The sequence below is a fragment of the Colias philodice genome, chromosome 13 (genome assembly GCF_061535455.1).
Source record: "Colias philodice isolate Cphi_HAF_F1 chromosome 13, ilColPhil1 Martin Lab GWU primary, whole genome shotgun sequence".
NCBI classification, from domain to species: Eukaryota; Metazoa; Arthropoda; class Insecta; order Lepidoptera; family Pieridae; genus Colias; species Colias philodice.
In genome coordinates, this window is record NC_143098.1 from 5,413,467 (window position 1) to 5,432,144 (window position 18,678).

An 18,678-nucleotide genomic window follows, 5' to 3' on the forward strand; every position below is an offset into this window, starting at 1 on the left:
TTACGTAAAAAATTTTAGATGATTTTTTTTGTTGAACATTACGCGTGCATAGGTTAAAAATTAAAAAAAAAATATATAGATATTTTTGTTCATCTATAATTTGGATTTTATATGCTGGCAAAACCGAATAAATGTCAAGCTATTTCAAATGTCATTTTTACTTTCAAAGTTTCAAAAATCAAAACATTGGGTTTTGTCGGGTTTTGTAGATTATATTTTTTATGTAAAGTCGTATGATATATCAGTATACTATTGTTACTAGAGTTACTGTTCATAGAAAGTGTGTTAATAATGTCAAGCTACTGATGAATTCAACAACGTTAATATTATGAATACTTTTCAAAGTTTGACCACACCACAGGTAGTAAGTATATTTAATTAAGTATATAAATTATAATGTGTCTTGTGTCGTGCTGTTGATGTGAGGATACAATCATATTTTATTTTTTTATATTCTTAAGTAATTATTATTTTCTGTAAACATTTTTTGTAACGTCTTGTAACTACACCTATTATTTTGAAAGATGTTTGTCTATAATTGCTTGGAACCTAATTATTTATTTCAAATCAGTTATTTTTTTTATTCATTTATAATATAACAATAATTTAGAAACGATGTAAAATAAAACAGAACTTTTTTATTTTCAAATATTTCAGCGCCATCTTTTGAAATTTGCATGTACTGACTAGGTTTTATTTACAAATCAGCGCCATCTATTGTAATTTACATGTACTGACTAGGTTTACCAAACTATGCATTAGTTATAAATGTTATCACTAGATGGCAGTTCAATGTATTTCAGAAAGCGCGGGCTGCACTGCATCGCGATGTTCGCGCCATTTGTACGGAAGCTTGTCACTTCCTTGGAATGGAGATCACCAAACCTGCCATGGAAATAATTGCTGAATTGGTGTACAAGAAACTTGAAGTATATGGGTCGGATTTGGAAGCTTTTGCTAAGTATGACTATTAAAAGATTATTTGCCTAAAAATGAATAAATAAGACCTATATAATATAACCTAATAAATAAGATATAATATTTTCTGATTTCGCTGCACGATATTTAAATTATTATTATACTAAAGTACCTGTGATAATACTATGACGTACCTATTCCTAGCTTTCTGCCCGCGGCTTCCTCTGCGTAATTAGGTAGGTAGGTACTTACCTAGTTTATTAATATCAATAAGTAGGTAATAATTTTCCAGTAAAGATTATGCATGAAAAAATCATCCAGAATCACGTAACTAATCCATTGATGAAAACTGAAAAGCAAGATGAAAATCGGTGGAATAATTTTTGAATTCATCGCGAACAGACAGACAGACGCTGCGGAGGACTTTGTTTTATATGACCTAATAAAGTAGTGATTTACGTGTCAGCAATATGTTTGAACAGGCAATTATTTCAATTTCTCACAACTCTTTTGTTAAACAGTATAATAATCATTATTTAGAAACCAGTTTAGTACTCGATCTGCATAATATGAATTGCAATGTGGGGCATAAACTGTCTTGCGAAGAGGATAAACTAAAGGCAAAAGGTGTTATTATTGACACCATTGCTTTGACATTGATATGATGAAACCAGATTATTTTCTTAGTTAACGTTTTTATGTTATACTAGCACTGCCCCACGGTTTTACCCGCATTGCTCTGCTTGTATTGGTCTTCGGCATGATGATATTTTATAGGCTTCTTAGATCAAATGGACTATCTAACAGAGAAATATTTTTTCAAATCGGAATAGTTGCAGTGATGCCTGAGATTAGCGCGTTCAAGAAAGCAAACAAACAAACTCTTCATCTTTATAATATTAGTATTGATTCTATACCGACAAAGCAAATAATTTGTTTCTTTGGTTTGTAAGTAATTACTAGTTTAAATTAAAAAAATGTGTGCGTATACTAGTGTACACACGTAAGAAGTGAAACTTCTTTATGACCTTATTTTTCAAAAAATAATTTACTATATGCAACTTTACAGAAATACGTCGAATCACGCGTAGTAGTGATAAGAAAAAGATGGCGCGTAACAGAAAAATGTCACGCGTAACGAAAAAATATTACACTAAATTTTTTTCCAACCCCGATAAAGAAGTTTCACTTCAAAAAAACGTTGTATAATCAGCATATAATAAAAGCCTATATAATATGATCACGTTGCTAGTTAATAGGTACGAGTTAACTGAAAAATAGGGGAAAAATACATTTTGTCTATTAGCTGTGGCGCGCCGTTTTACGGAGTAACCCGCGGGCAAGTATCACTATAGCTTATGAGTTAAATATTATAAAGTGGTAATTAAGCTGCAACACTGCCAGGCATCAAAATCCGCGCAGCGTTTTTCGAGTGATAGATTATCAAACATGCATCTAGATATACCTTACACTTTACAGTTACAGCCTTACAAACTTTTGCATTTATAATATTAGTAGGATTCGGTCAGAAATATGTTCGATTATTTATAAAATTCTGCTTTTCAGACATGCAAAACGGGCAACTGTTAACTCGGACGACGTCAAGTTATTAGTACGAAGAAACCCTTCATTGGTAAGAAACGTTTTTTACACCTGTTAATACCTAGTAGGTAAGATTATCGTGAAAAAGCAAAAAAGCAAGTTTGAGTTTGAGTTTAAATATATTTTCATACCCTTCATAGTTGCGAAAATTTTAAAATATAAAAAGTTACAGAAAAATTATCTATGGCTAAAATATAATTTTACTATATTTACAGGCGATGATAGTATTTGCCAAAACGTATCACTCTATGGCTAATGAAAACTTGTTTTTTCCCTAACGTTCGACAACATAGAATGGCTGTTATCAACCATTTTTCACTCAAAAGTGATACTAGCAAGTTCAATTCTTCTTGTTATGATATTCATAAAAAAACCAATGGAAATTAAAAGAACCTCTCAGTTAACCAAAAAGTTGATGCTCTTACGCAAAATATTGTCCTATTGTAACAGCCTTATAAGAATATTTTTAAATAAAACAATAGCCGTTGGTCTCATTGTCTTTTAAAGTCGTTAATTCGCTTGTACTGCCAATAACTTCATTGTCATTATAATACTAGCTGGCAAGAACTTAACAAAATATTTTATTAATCGCCTTTGCATTGTGTCGCAATGAAACAACGCATCAACATGCTCCAAATATGTTATAATTTCACATTCTATATATCTACTATCTTAAAAAATATTTTTATCGGTATTTTTTGATTATTTTATAACTTGCACTATTATTGTAACCAATTGTCTGTTTGCGCAATTGCGCATGCATAAACCGCTTTTATATACTCACATCAAACCACTACCTAGTCTAGTTTCATGTTCAAAATTACTTCTTACTTTAATATTATCGCATTAATCGTTCGAGTCATATCTCTTGTCCTATATGAAACGTGAAATTAAAACCCATAATAAACTAATGATTAAAATATAGGTACCTTTGATTATTAAAATGACATGTTGGATCATTAATTATAAAACGTAATTTTCCTTAGTCTTATTTTTGCATATTATTTTGTATGTGTAATGTTTATATTCACATTAAAAATTAAGTACTCAGTTGAAGCTACTTAGGTAATCCTTAATTGTTCATCACTTTACCGACAATAACATTTTAAACACCATAACGAAATACGTCGACGCATAAATTGTTAATTTACCAACAAACAGCTGATAACATGCAATAATGAATCGGTTGGTGGTTATTAATATAGCAATTTTAATTCAAATTCGATTCTGAATCACTAACAATCCGTATGATGGAGGTTGTTATTTATGCAACCGCTGTTTTCAAGTGAAAATCATATAATTGATGTTCTCGCCATGTAACTAGTATATTAATAACAAATGTATCATTCGACGGGCGGGAAAAGTCGTGATAGGTGTTGAATGTTGAGTTGAATTATACAGAGTTATCTAATTTTGCATGCGGTGTTTGTGATGTTTATAATAAATAAACAAAATTTTATTTTAATCTATAACACTTCTTAGTGATGGCTTAAGTACCTGCGTCGACTTTTTTAACATGCCATGCCATGCTATCTTTTGCGGGAAAGAACATTTTTCTGTATACCCTACTTCGGTTTTTTGTTACACATTTAATGCATAATATGCCTTTGTATAAATTTTCTTTTTATTTTTACCTTTATCAAGACCACAATGCATTAAGGGAAGGGACTGGCTTTCTTAACACAGGCTATGCCTAGCAAGAGAGCCAGAGCCTCATAACCAATATTGTATATCCAAAAGGTGAAATAAAGATTTATTTTATTTTATTTTTAATATTATTATAAGATGATAGGTACTTAGGTTAAGTATATGATTTACAAGCAGCTTCACAAAAAAACATTTCAGTCAGTTCATAAGTTTGACATAAATTATTATCTGACATTCCTGCTTTTTGTATAATTTTCCAAGGAATTATAAACGTGCCTATTTCTTTCATATACTTACTCATAATATCAAGTACCTAGTTAATCATAATTAACTAGGTACATGATATTAAATAATAGTTCGGCAAAAAAAAAATAATCCACTAAAATCTTTATAGATTAAAATGTTTTACATTTAATTATTTGCAGACGACACACCTGAATGGGATCGCTTGCAACTCGGCTACAAAAGAGAAACGACGGAAAACAATACCACTTGTCTCTAAACCAGATACTCTTGCGAAGACTAGCAAAGACGAAAACAAGGAAGCAGAGGGTGAAGATATGGTTGTTGACCAAACGATTGATTTAACTTTTGATTAAATAATATGAACTAAATTCATGCTTTTTATTGTGAACTTTTAGCCTATGTATAGCCATTTTATTTAGATTTCTACATAAGCACTGTTTATTAGGTATGTCTATTATCTACTATAGGATTTTAAATCATAAATGTAGAGAAAAACTATTTGATCCTTTTGTGTTTTTTAGCTACTACGATTCAACTCTAGGTACAGATTTTTAAAAATTATTAGGTACAGATTATTAGAAATTATTTCAATACAAAAAAAGCTAAACTTTGATACAGTGTGCAATAAGGTCATATAATAGCAATTATATTTTATCGATAAGCAGCTATTAGGATGTAATAACCATTTACTCCACCGGTATTTTCGATAACGTTCTAGAAAATTTAGTTACCATGAGATGGAACTCTTCCTAAAACGGTCGAACGTTCAAATAATTAATATGGATAGGTAAATATGCAGACAAAAGCGAAAGCATGCTGGCGCAAACCAGGGACATGGCTGAGCGTGCCGCCAAAAAACTCGTTATAACCAAACACAATTACAAACAAACAGAAATGGGTGTGGAGTCGGTGTTGTTTTGTTTTTTCCGTCTGCATGTCAGATTCATACATCGCGCTTAATTCAGAAATTATTTGTATGAATTATAAATGTCTAAAGTGGCAAAGTGTGTTCCTGATGTTAGGATGCATTTTCCCATAATATATCTACCTACTTAATAATTTATACGAACTTATTCAAGTGAAAACGCATTCAAAAATGAATACATAAGTACCTAATACTTATTACAATTGAGGAACAATTTTGTATGTTCCGTTACCCAAATGCCTGAAATGCCTTCCAAAGATTTTAGACGTAGGTACGAATTTTTGGGGTGTCACAATAAATTTTCTTCTAATATCGGACGCGCGTCTCTACACACGTCTCTGTGCCAGGTAGTTAATTACTCCTATAACGACAGTTAGAGCATAATGAGATTTTTGCAATTCAACAGTAGCACATTACAGGGTGTTTGTCACCTCCCACTGACCCAGGGGTTATTAGGCGGGCTTGTTAATGAATTTCATGTACGCTACAAATGCTTGACGTGTGTTTTATATCTTTTTATAATTAACATTAGTATATTTTGTTTTTACTGGTGATAGCTGGTCTAAATTAAACTTTGGTGTAAATTGCAGTAAAAATGATAGCTTCAATAATAGGTAGTACTCCAGTTTCTAATTTATAAATCTATCTCCAAATCAATCTAATCTGTTAATCACTTTTTGCCTATCTACTTACCTATGTTTAAAGAGATAGGTAGGTAATTAAGATATTTTCGAATTTATAATACTTACTTCTAAATTTTAAATCATATACTTAGCAAGAGGATTTTCCATTTGAAAGCCACACGAAACACCTCACTGATGCTGAATCATGTCTATCTATGCAGAGAGAAGAAGCAAGTTACCGATTAGATAAGTATAGAGTGCGAATCGCGACAAACAGAAGGCAGACACGAAGATACTGCTTTGGTGTACCTCCCCGATGCTAGTTTGACATGATTACTGATTAGTACCTAACGCTTCCCTCTATGTAAAATTTTATTAGATATATTTTATTTTAGAAGACATCTGTGCTTTCAAAATATCAACAATAGGTACAATACAAAACTTATATTAGAACATACAGCACAGAAAGTGGACTTATAACATAGTGATCTCTTAGCAATCAACCAATAACTTAGGATAGGTATACCTACTAAGCTTTATTGTATAGTTACCACGCTATTTACTCAAAAGATGCATAATGCAATGTAAATCTAAGGATAATTTGCCAAAATCAAGAAGAGTATCATCCAAAAAGCGCTATCAAGAGCTGTTAAAATGCAATACTATTAATATTACCTACTCGTGGACACACGTTCAAATTCCTACAACTAATAGCATAGCGATCTGGTCTATGTCTAGCAACGGGTATACATGAGAGCAGATAGGCCTGCGGTGCTCATTAAAATATGTAAATGCTACCGAGACATTACGCAGATAGGTGCTTCTGACTTATTGACTGGATTGCTTTAAGCACTGCTAATATTTCGCGTGAAATATTATTTAGTGCGATGTTTAGTGGTATAAGAGCTCGGGCGTTCGTGATGTTTTTACGTGTTATTTCTCCATTCATATGCAATAATGTCACATTGACCGATGAGATAATACTAATTGCTACAGCTGTGCATGGCAAAGGCTTACTGTTTTTTTTATTCATACAGATGTCTTATTTCAAACTAACTTTCTAGCTTCATATACAATATTGCAGTAATAGGTAATCGGTATAGTAAAATCAACCTTGATACTTCCGGCAGTGTTTGGGTTAAAAAGAAACTGATTAATTCAGTGGGTAATTAACGCCAATAATTAATAATAACGCTTTTGCCTACTGAAAGTTCTACAATTTAGAATTATTATAATGGAAATGAATCAGAGATGGCTAATTTACTTTTTTCAGGTACTTGTAGTGATGGTATTATACAACAAATAATGAGTGTGGTGATAATATTTGGCAGTACATTATAGTTTACATAGTTTATATCTTTGTAGTAGGAGATTTTACCCATAGACACATTTTCGTTTAAAATAGATACGAGTATCGAGTACCTATTCACGACGATAGAACATTAATAAGGCTCTACCTACGTAGAGAAATTCTAAAAATAAACCAAATAATTCCTAAACATTTTTATAGGTATTGATTTTGTTCGTATTTATATTATTCATTTAATAATTATAAAGTAGAGACAAATTTTCTATCATCTCTTCATTATATTAGTGTACCTACTTTAGAACCTAGAATAATATAGTGTGTGACGTAAATGTACCTACATAGAATTTGATAACGTGAGGCGTTTTTTTTATAATTAAGTAATATTTATAATATCTAGGAAAACCCATCCAACCGGAGTAGAATGACTTCAAGCAGGTATATTCCAAATTAAATATTACGTTAGCTGCAAAATGAACAAAAATCATACACTTAAATGGTCACTATCCACAAATAATCACAATATTGCATAATACCATCCCGCGGTTGTGAACGCATTACTGGTAAGCGGGGCACCTACCGCGCGCAACTATTTAGTATCATTACAAATGTCGCTCTGTCCGTCTGTGCACTGCTACCGTTCCTTATTAATAACGAGCTGATGTTCGCCAAGGGTGGAGAGGTTGTTTTTTTTGTTATTGTTGGGCGATGATTTGATGGGTAATTAATTTATAAGTGGAGATTCCTTGATATGATAGAGGATAGAGATGAAAGATATAGAGACATTTATTATTTACAAGAAGTATTTCTAAAAAAAAAAACAAATTTTACTATTCCTTAAAAACTTTAACTATTACTTACTAGCCAAGGTAAGACGTATTACTTACCCAATTAATTATCTATGTATATGGGGTCTAAGATTGTATTTAATTTAATAATGCATGTTTTTTTGGGTTTGTTTAAATCTCTACCATAGAAATTAGTAGATTGATATTATAATTTATGAGTATTCAGTAATAACGTTTTCATTTTCTTGCTTTAATATCGATCATCCTTCACCCCTGCAAGTTAACTGGAACGATATTTTTACATTTTTTTACCAAGCACAAAAACAAACAAAAGCCAAATATAAAGAAAAATCAAAGCAGTTCCACATTAAGCCAACAGCGATCGTTACTGGAGTTCGCTAAGGCAAGCAAGAGTGTTGTTTTGTTCTGTCCTCGTCATTACGTACCTTTCAGCTCATTACAGTTACTGCCAACAGATCACTCGCTTAATTTGTGCATTTCCGATCTGAAGATATTCAAATTTCAACCCTAATGACGGGAGGGAAATGATAATAAAATGTTAATGCTGTGAGAGCGGTTAGTAAGTACAATAAGAGATAGATTTGCTTGACAGACATCTTGTTTGCAGGACAAGTCACGATTAGTTTTTTTGTTTCTATATTATTTATGAGGCGAGCGAGCCATGTCGATTGTATCAATGTTTGTATTAAATATTGCATGAAGTACTTATGTTTGGCGAAGATATTTAATATTTTGAAATAATCCCGTAATTTTATTCTGGTATATATCTACATCTCATATTCGATTTATATTGTTCCCACTCTATATTATATCAATGCAAATATCAATAATATTTTTTTTAAATATTCTTTTTCTTAATAGTCAGTATAATATACCCATGGACGTATAAAAAAAGACGGACGCCGTATTACGAACAAACAACGTGAAGCCACCATAGTAAGCTAGCGATCGTGTAAAGACAATAAACACGCACACACTCTCACCATAGTAAGCTAGTCGGCCGCCATTACGTCGTGAACTACCGACTGATTAACTGCGTCACTGTTTCACAAAAAATATTTAAAATGCCGTCTTGCGTGGTTAAATGGTGTCGCAACAATACAATTTTAAAAAAACAAAACACAAGGGATTACATTCCACAGGGAAGCAAGTTATTTCTTTTATGTTTTAATGGCAAAATTATTACGGCAAAATTTATAGAAAAAAAATACAGCCGCCATTGTCATCAGGACAGCTGTTGCCATGGCAACATGGCACACACACATGGATGTTTCGCCGCCATTACTAGGCTTCACTCAATGTTTAGGCGATAAACCGTCCGTCTTTTTTTATACGTCCATGAATATACCTATATATATATATGTTATCTTTAATGTAAGCAAGTGATTTCCAAATCGTTCAAAATCATCATAATTTTCGGAACATCTCTGAAATAAATTCTCATTATTTTGGCAATTGAACCCACAGCTTACCCACTTACAAAACAAGCTCTTAACCAAAGCGAGTTATAAAATTTAAATTAAAATTAAAAATGTTGGCGAGAGAACTAAAAATACTTGGCTCATAAAGCGACGTCAAGAAAAATTTATTCGCAATTATTTCCTTCATTATGATAATTAACGGCAAACGGAACTAAATGGTAATTATTTTCTGCTATGACATTTTTATTGCGACAGACTTTCAGTTTTGCGAGATTCACTTGATTTTTTAACACTTTTATGTAGAAATTTCATTTAAACGAAAACAATTAGTGCACGAAAACAAACTCGTTGTCATGTTTTATCATCTAAAAGTAGGTATCTAATTAGTGTTATTGTCTCAAGTTAAATTTAATTAAATAAAAATCAAATAGGCTCCCACGCGTTTACGACATAGTTTAAGAGTCAAAACACACCTTTTCCCGACTTTGCCAGAATAAAGTCATCTTTCTAATGACTCATATGATCCTAGTGAATGGCTAGAATTTTGAAAGTCACAAGGCCTTATGCGTACAAAGTCAATGTTAGAACATGAAAGGTTATGTATGTTAAAACGTATTTTATTAAATTACAATCGCAAATAATATGCATTATGCTTTAAACGATTAAATATTAAAGACGTGTGACATTATGAGAGATGTAGATTACAACATTCGTTAACGCTAAATAAATATTGTTCCCTTTGAAACGCCTACAATTGCAGCGCTCTCTCAAAAAACTTTAGCTAACGAAAAAGCATGACTCCGGATACATTTTGTACGAGTCGTTTAAAAAATGGATTTCACTGGCCCTTTCAAAAACTGCATTCAAAGGATGTCTTTGATCTGTCAGGTTACCTATACACTATAACAATAGAAGCAAAAAGGGTGCGACAAAATTTTCAGCGACTATTCACCTAGGGTAATATATTTGTGCGTTGAATTATTCATTATAATCAGTGCACTTAGGGACCGTTTTAGCCATCCTACGCTAATGTTTTCCGAGATAATTTAGTATTAATGTATTAGGAGCGGTTAATTCTGAGTTTATAGTATATTTTTGTTCTTGAATATATAAGTTTTAGCTTGTCAACTTTCATTATTTATATTCCACGTTGTTTATAGAATTTCCTACGTGATGTATTTTCAGAGTTATGGTTGTGATGACGTCTAGTAATAAGTTTTACAAGGTCCAGTCACCGAACCAATTTGTTTTATAGAATAATCTGGATACAAATGACATCGAATAGCTACACATTGATGGGAATGAAATAAAAAAATAATCATTTCGTTGTGTAAGTAGTATCAATCCATCGTTTTCCACTCGATTGCGACGCCGACTGCAATTGACATTTTTTGGTTTTCAGCCTTAATTATTAATAAAACGGCAAAAAAGTAACAGTCACGGAGGATCCGTGATGAGTTTTACACTTATTACGGGTTTGATTTGAGATTATGAAGGCGTTATCAAGTCGATTGTGATAAACTTAAATCCTTTAAACAATATAGAGTAATGGATGATTGGTCCAAATTATATTATGGTCAAACGTCTTTTTGTTTCTGTTTAATTTATTGGTAGTTTTATTTTATTAGATACCTTCCTACTTTAACATTTAGTTAGTTCAGATGAAATTCTGAACATTTAAATTATTAGAGTCCCTCAAGTCAAGGTACGAAAAGTATCTAACACAATTTTTTTTGTGTTTGGAGATATTTAAATTACCCTTTATAAATCTGCAAACTATTATACAAGTAAAATATTGAAAAGCAATTGATACTATCATTCGGCATATTCCACAACAGAGTGAAGCTACTTTCCTATAAAATATCATTGCACGCAAATGAATAATAGTTATTTTATTTTTCAATTGTCCACTGTGGTCCGAGCCGGCAGAATGTCCAAGAATTAATAACGACCGGCCCAACCGCGGACAATCTGTGCTCTTTTTGACTGTACAACAACATTTTTGTAATTTTTTTTCTATTCAGTATCGGATAGTTTTTTGCGGTTGATGACCGTTGGTGCTTTTATGATGGCCGCGTATGTTTTTAATAGGATGTGACAGGTAACTCGTGATGGAAGATGGATCGGCTCGAAATTTATTGGGAATGTAAAGAAAAGTTTTGATGTATGGGTCCGCGTTTATGTAAGGTTTTGTAGGTATGGAGTGGTTACAATATAATGTGTTGATTGTCTATACAGACTAATACGAGAATATATTACTTTCATCCAAGTTTATTCATAAAATGATGAAATTTATGACTTCACAAGGGTTTCAGAACTGATTTCAACTTACCTATATGTTATTATAAGGTACTTCCTAAATTACAATTTTTCCTAAGTATGCATAAACTTCAGTTAATCAATAACCATTTTATTTACAGAAACTTCCGTCAATCGATTCCCTTTTTCAGAAAAACATTTATAAAAATCTTAAGTAAATTACATGCAGACATCCTTAATCTTTCTTACAAATTTCTTGGAAATCTCTTAACTATCAGCACTAAATATGCATGCAGTATGTGCAAGGGGAGGACTAGCATTAAGCATTCGCCCGTAAATTACAATTAAAAGTCTAGATTATTATCCAAACTCTAGCTTTGCAGAACTAGATGTAAATCTAATTACAGCCGGGTGTCTCTCAAGGACCACCCTAATTCTTTAGTTATCATAATCTTATCTGAGCATATTTCATCACCGTACATTCAAATTATTCATCTTAGTTTTGTGTCTAATGAAATAAGTATATTCAGCAAGTATGAAATAATGGGTTTGAACGAATAAATAAACGAATTTGGTTTATTTTTTACGTAATTTTTTATTAGTAGATGTTGAAATTTTTCGTATTTAACGATACATTATTGAATTGATTGGGTAATTAAGGAAGATAAAAATATTATCTCTTGATAACGAACCAAAATTAATAATTATAATTTATAACTCTACATAGAGTTCTCTATTTATGTTTTCCTCTATTCCTAACATCTTGCATATTGAAAAAATAATAATGAAACATAGAGTATCATTGAAATGTTTAAGATGCTCACAAATATTATAAGTGAATTGAAATTGAAACGAAAGCATTGAAATAATTTGCTATAAATGTTGTAAATGGAGAACGTTCAACTATTTTCAGTATGAATATTTAATACGGAACTGTCAATTTAAAACTCGATACAAATTAGCTAAAGCCGGTTTCGAGCTGTCAAATATGATAATGATTCGAAAATAACCACTTAGCTGTAATCGATTCTTGGTTGCGATGCAAGGGGATGCATTTTCGGTGTACATCACTAGCAAGCCCATGCTTAATGAATTTATACGGAATGTGCATTTACAAACACTAGGGTTAGCGGGAAGACGAAATTGTATATTTGTCAATGTGTGCTTTGAATGTTCAATGTACTGCTTAGCGATTTTTGGAAGGCATACATCTTATTTTAAAAGTGTGACCGCTTATTTATTGTGTATTTTTTGTTTGTTTCTGAATTATTTATTAGAATTTTCTGAATTATACGAAGAATCATCGGCCTATAAATTTTGTTATTCATAAACATAGCAGCTACTTATACTCTTACTACCTATATGTAGATATATAAAGACAATATAAATGTGAATAAACTTGAATCAAGATTGCTTTTTCCTGCCAAAAACCCCAAATTCCAGGCTATAACAACAATAGGTATGAAAAACATTTCCCGTACATACTTATAAGCGAACTGAAACCCAACTGCTTTGAATAGCACTTTGTTCATTTGCGGTGTGCAGTAAGTTAATACACGCATTGCCTAATTTTAGCGTGAGGACAGGATTGTTACTACTGACTATATTGATGTTGGTTTCTGACTTCTGCCGCTATGTGATAATGGTATTTTCTATATGCGTTGCATTAGCTTTGAGAAGCTCTATTATAAAGTGAGAAAGAAGAAACACCTATTTATTTATACGCTGGTTTTAATATTCATCATCATCATCATCATCAGCCCATATATGTTCCCACTGCTGGGACACGGGCCTCCTATGAGGGTACAGGCCATAATCCACCACGCTGGCCAAGTGCGGGTTGGCGGATGGCACATGTCGTCGAACTTTTGATTCTTCGACATGTCGGTTTCCTCACGATGTTTTCCTTCACCGTTCGAGCAGTGGCGATGTTACAACATGCGCAGATAAATTGAAAAACCAATTTATTTCCTGCGCGCTCGCCCGGTCTCGAACCCCGGACTTATCGATTCGAAGTCCGAGGTCTCACCACTGAGCCACCACTGCTCGGTTTTAATATTATAAATTATATATTATGATCGATAATACTTCACTTCATACTATAAAACAAAGTCGCTTTCCCTGTCCCTTTGAATGCTTAAATCTTTAAAACTTCGCAACGCATTTTGATGCAGTTTTTTAATAGATAGAGTGATTCAAGAGGAAGGTTTTATTATACAACTAATTAGATTTTAGTCAAAGCGGACGAAGCCGCGGGCAGTAAGCTAGTAAAAGAAAGAATCGATTTATAAAATAAATAATAAAATACTTTGTTACTACACTAGCCCTTCACACTAGATACGTCCGATTCGGTCTAATAAAATTCACTCAAGTATGAAGTAAGTAGATTTAGTGTCGAAAATTTTACTTATTATGATAAGCCCCATGTTTGTAATAAGTCAATTTACAAAAACTGGTGAAATATGAGAAGCATTTACGGAAAAGAGATGTAGAATATACATTGTTTCATACGATTTTATTAATGTAGAGTTTTTATTAAGTATATAGATATTATGCTCCAATCCATTTATCATGAACATTAATCAATTTGAAGCGATTTATTTATAAAGGGTGCACTTGCATTATCTTAAACATGTTTTACTTAACAATTAACATAAGTAATTAAACTTCCTGTTTGTGTTTTGAAAAATGTTGACTTTACGCAAAAAGTATTTTGATTTATAAAATTGTATTTGTTTTGTTTATGTAATATGGTGGTAATATGCTACGGATTTTTATCTTTTTAATATGATAATCAATAATTATTATGTATAATTTGATGAATCATGCAAATTTTTTTCCTATCTGTGATTGTGTGCAGTTGTGGTAAAGTATTTAGAAGTGTAATAAAAAATAGTGCTCATTTCCTTGAACGTTTTTTTCCTTTAACTGGCAAGACGTTATCATCATAAAGATCACAAGCTTAATTTTGACACATTCGTCTACAGCGAAAAAAAATTGTAATTCCATTTTTAAACGTCTGTCAGGCAAACAATTTCCAGGGTGCAGATAATGAATAAAATAGCTATAAGCATAGACTACATTAAGGAACATGTTAGGTGTACACTGCGCGCAAAATGTAGCGGAATTAAGTGCATGATTAGCATACGTAATTACTACTCTTATCGGCAGCTTAATTGCGCTAAGAAATCGCCGGTGCGCCGATATGCGTAATGTATTTCGATTCTTAGTTTATATTTTGAATTATTACAGTAAAGCAGATGTGATAAGCTGTGGAATGTAATTAACGAGGTGCCATACGATTATTTACTGGTAACCCTATTTCCAGAGCTGTCACAGAAAAAAATTTAAAAATAGAATTGTCTATGTAACTTTCAAACATAATTTGCGTACAACCGGCCACTATTTATATGCGTAATCCTTTGAATCATATCGACTACCGTGTGGAGTCAGTAACTTTGTCTTTGCGTTAATTTATTTAATTCGCCGGTCTGTATATGCTGGTCTAATTGCCGACTCGACGTAAGCCAACTTATCATAATGTCTCGCAAATCACGACGCAACAAGAATAAATCTATATGATAGGAACTATGAGTAGGGCTGCCTCGTGAATAATTATTGTAATATGCGCTAATCTGGTTAAACTTGTAAGATAATTTCTGGAATGTGTAGGTATGCTATCAATCTTGCAGATAAAATAACATATTTATTAATCGATGCATGTCTTCGATGCATGTGACAGAAGTAATTAATGTTGGTAAAATTGAAATTAATATAGATACAAAATCTAATTTATTTGGTCTTTTGCTCATATGATTAATGCAAAAAAAGCCAATCATTTTTATTTTTATTATTGATACGTATTGTTGGGTGCATACTTCTAATGTCTAATCAAATCTAAGGTCATAATATTTAATTAAATTATCACTTATTATATATATGTATTTATAAATATATTTCAGGCTGAAATAAGGTTATTATGCTGAAATGTTCAGCATAAAAACTATTACATATAAACTCTCGTAGACGAGCCCTACACAAAAAAGCTCGATAAATTAATACAGAAAGACGCTCTTCGCCGCACACGCAGCATTCACCAAATTGTTTTATTGTATATCAACACGAGATTATTAGCACACGACCACCTGCATTAATGTTATTGTGACACACGTCGTATATCTTGATTATTTAGAACGAGCAATGTAATTAGAAATGTGGGGGCATCGCAAATTGTCCTTTTTCCTTGCACTTTATCGTTACGTATTGAAAGTTTTGTGATAGCAGGAGATAACTGAATGTGGTTTTTATTGGGTATTTTAATATGTATAACATTTTGTACATATTTATCATTATGGTTGTAGGTATCTTATTTAATATCATGTAGATAACCTTCTCAAAATATTATCTTGCCAATTATTATACTATTATTATTGAATAATGAAATACTAAGATAATGTATTTAATTAGTCTGAAAATATTAATTTTGAAGTTTATATAGTTTTCAAGTTTTAATAACGATGTTTATAAAGTTTCTATTTCAATAAAATTTTATCAAACGAGTGCTTTATCTATCATGTTTTTATTAAAATATTCAAGCCTGAAAACCGAACTGATCTATAAAGTTTCAAGTTATATGTGCATAGCATGAGACCTGAGATCTTTACATAATATCTTTTGGCTTGAAACCAAAGGCTTATCTGTGGACAATGTTCTCAATTCTTGTTTAGATTTACAACATAATTTAGTTAAAGGTTTACAAAATATTTAGGTATATGTTTTATGTATGATTAAGTCAACCGCTGATTTACCAAATTCTCTATAAAACATGCATATGCATAAAATTTTATATACCTAGGTTAATGAACTTCTTGACTTCAAATTCATTATGATTGACATAACCTGCATGATGCATCGTAATTTGTAAAATATATTCCATATTTCTAGAACCTTCTAAGGAAAGGAGAATAGACGAGTTCAGATAAGCCAAAGCATTTGACTATTGTATAGATAATTGCATTAATATGTTTAGTGTTACGGAAGTCTAAATCCCGACTCATTAGGTCCGATAGGCCGGTACAAGCAGCACACTAGTGATTGTGTTTAATTTATGACTTCTTACGTAACTATTTTCCACGTGAACAGTACGCAACATCGACTGAGGCAGCGCAGACGTGCACATAAATCGGTGAGGTTCGTAATAGCCGGCCCTCTCAAATCCATGCTCAGCTTAGAAAGCCGGATTTCTACCTCGGTAATACACTTAAAACGGCCGAGCTTAAATCATCGTCATCGTTTGTTGAACAAGAGTCCGGTCACATATCAGGCCGGTGACGGCCGACCCCAACCCCTGGCTTCCAATAATTTTCGGTCTAGCCTCCCTGAGCATAGATTTCTAGAGAGCAAGTACGTATATCGTCGTTTGTGGGGGCCAAGCGAAAACTTGGTCATGGTGATTGAATAATATTCAAGGCGGACGTTGCTTTTCGTAAATTGAGCTATTATTCTCTGTGGAGGGAGCTATTGACCATATAAATACGCGAGCTTTAACGAAGAAGGTATACTGCATACTTCGCCATGTAGCATCGATAAGACTTTTTTAATTTTTCAGTAAACACGCATATAGCACAGGCTAGTTCTATACAAAATGTGTGAATTATTTACATCCTTTCCTATACTTTGATACAACTTTATAGTATGATTATAAACATAATATTATAATGGATAGGTATAATATTTTAAATGTAAAAGTTAAACTATTAGTAGAATAATGCATAGCATATACAAAAGCATTCTACCCTGTCAAGGCGTCAACAAAACTTATTGCCTTCGGTTTCCCCAAGTCGTCCATCACACAGAGTTCAACTAGCAAAATAATTGTACATTTCGCACTTAATAAAATATTACTGTTTAATCCTCCTTTTGATTTTATATCTTTATTTTCTATTTACTTCTCTAGTAGAGCCGTTTAATTCCCTTATAAATAATCAATATATCGCATTTATGTAGTGCATGGAATTTTATTACATATAATTGGGATAATTAATGTAATATTAATGTAATATTGCCTGATACATAATATTAAAATAAATTAATGTGCAAATAAGGTGATTAAAATTTTAATTATAATCACAAAATGGCGTCAATCCTTTGTGTAACGAAGCAAAATTCGATATTGGATTTTTCAGACTTAATCTTGTATTCAAATTTTAATTATATCATTCTGGGGTTTGAATAAAAACGGACTCATTTCGCGCCGTCAGTGAATAATAACGAGCCCTCGAATTATGTTGATGTAGCTTACACCGTCTCGTAACTCGTAATACTCCGCGGTCATAGAAACAACATGCTATTGAAATTAATATTGTTCTATTATTTATGTCTTTTTTCAGTGGATAAATAGTCTTGAAGAAGTGAGCTTGTGATTTAGTGCAGCCTGACGGACGCTCTAGTCTCAATCTCATCTTTACATGAAATGAAAGCTTACGTTAGTGAAGCTTTTGAGTATGTTACAGCGTTTCCTACAATAACTGAAGTCTGAAGCAGTGAATTCCCATTCTTATAAATAACATAGAGCTGACAAGACCTATGATCTTGTGAAATAAATGGTCATCATACTATATACCTTTTGCAGGTGGTAAATGGCAAAACATGTTATGCCGATTGTGCTTCTAGAAGAAGTCTAATTGAATAAATGTTTGAGTTTGTTTGAGTGTAAGATAAACTCACACTAGGTACTACAGTAGCTACTCACAGTAGGATACATGACTCTTATTACTAAAAATTAAGTTTATTATTAAGTGTAAGTATTTATATGTAGTTAAAATGATTCTTAGGAATCTTCAGTTAACGAGTTGTTTACCGATCACCTTTACACCCACGAACCAAGATATTGAGAGTGCTTCTGAAATAAGATCTATGGGCT

General features: G+C 32.2%; 1 protein-coding gene across 3 annotated transcripts; it reads left to right on the forward strand.

Annotated features, from left to right (window-relative positions):
• The first annotated feature begins 145 nt into the window (after positions 1 to 145).
• On the forward strand, positions 146 to 4,781 carry LOC149483369 (centromere protein S-like). 3 transcript variants are annotated; one of them, XM_089702945.1, is made up of 4 exons: positions 146 to 364; positions 789 to 961; positions 2,485 to 2,551; positions 4,593 to 4,781. In XM_089702945.1, the coding sequence occupies exons 1-4, from the start codon at positions 329 to 331 to the stop codon at positions 4,764 to 4,766; spliced, it is 450 nt and encodes a 149-aa protein (XP_089559071.1). In that variant the 5' UTR covers positions 146 to 328; the 3' UTR covers positions 4,767 to 4,781. The 3 variants fall into 3 exon arrangements, with proteins under 3 accessions (XP_089559071.1, XP_089559072.1, XP_089559073.1); XM_089702946.1 differs by having other exon boundaries at positions 147 to 364; positions 804 to 961; XM_089702947.1 differs by having other exon boundaries at positions 147 to 361; positions 804 to 961.
• The last annotated feature ends 13,897 nt before the right edge of the window (positions 4,782 to 18,678 follow it).

What these genes read in the sequence shown, in the direction of transcription:
- LOC149483369 (XM_089702945.1), top strand. Translation starts at nt 329, where the DNA reads ATGAATACTTTTCAAAGTTTGACCACACCACAGGTA. An exon ending in GTTTGACCACACCACAGGTA is followed by an intron (nt 365 to 788) that starts GTAAGTATATTT and finishes ACTAGATGGCAG; the next exon opens with TTCAATGTATTTCAGAAAGC. An exon ending in TACGAAGAAACCCTTCATTG is followed by an intron (nt 2,552 to 4,592) that starts GTAAGAAACGTT and finishes AATTATTTGCAG; the next exon opens with ACGACACACCTGAATGGGAT.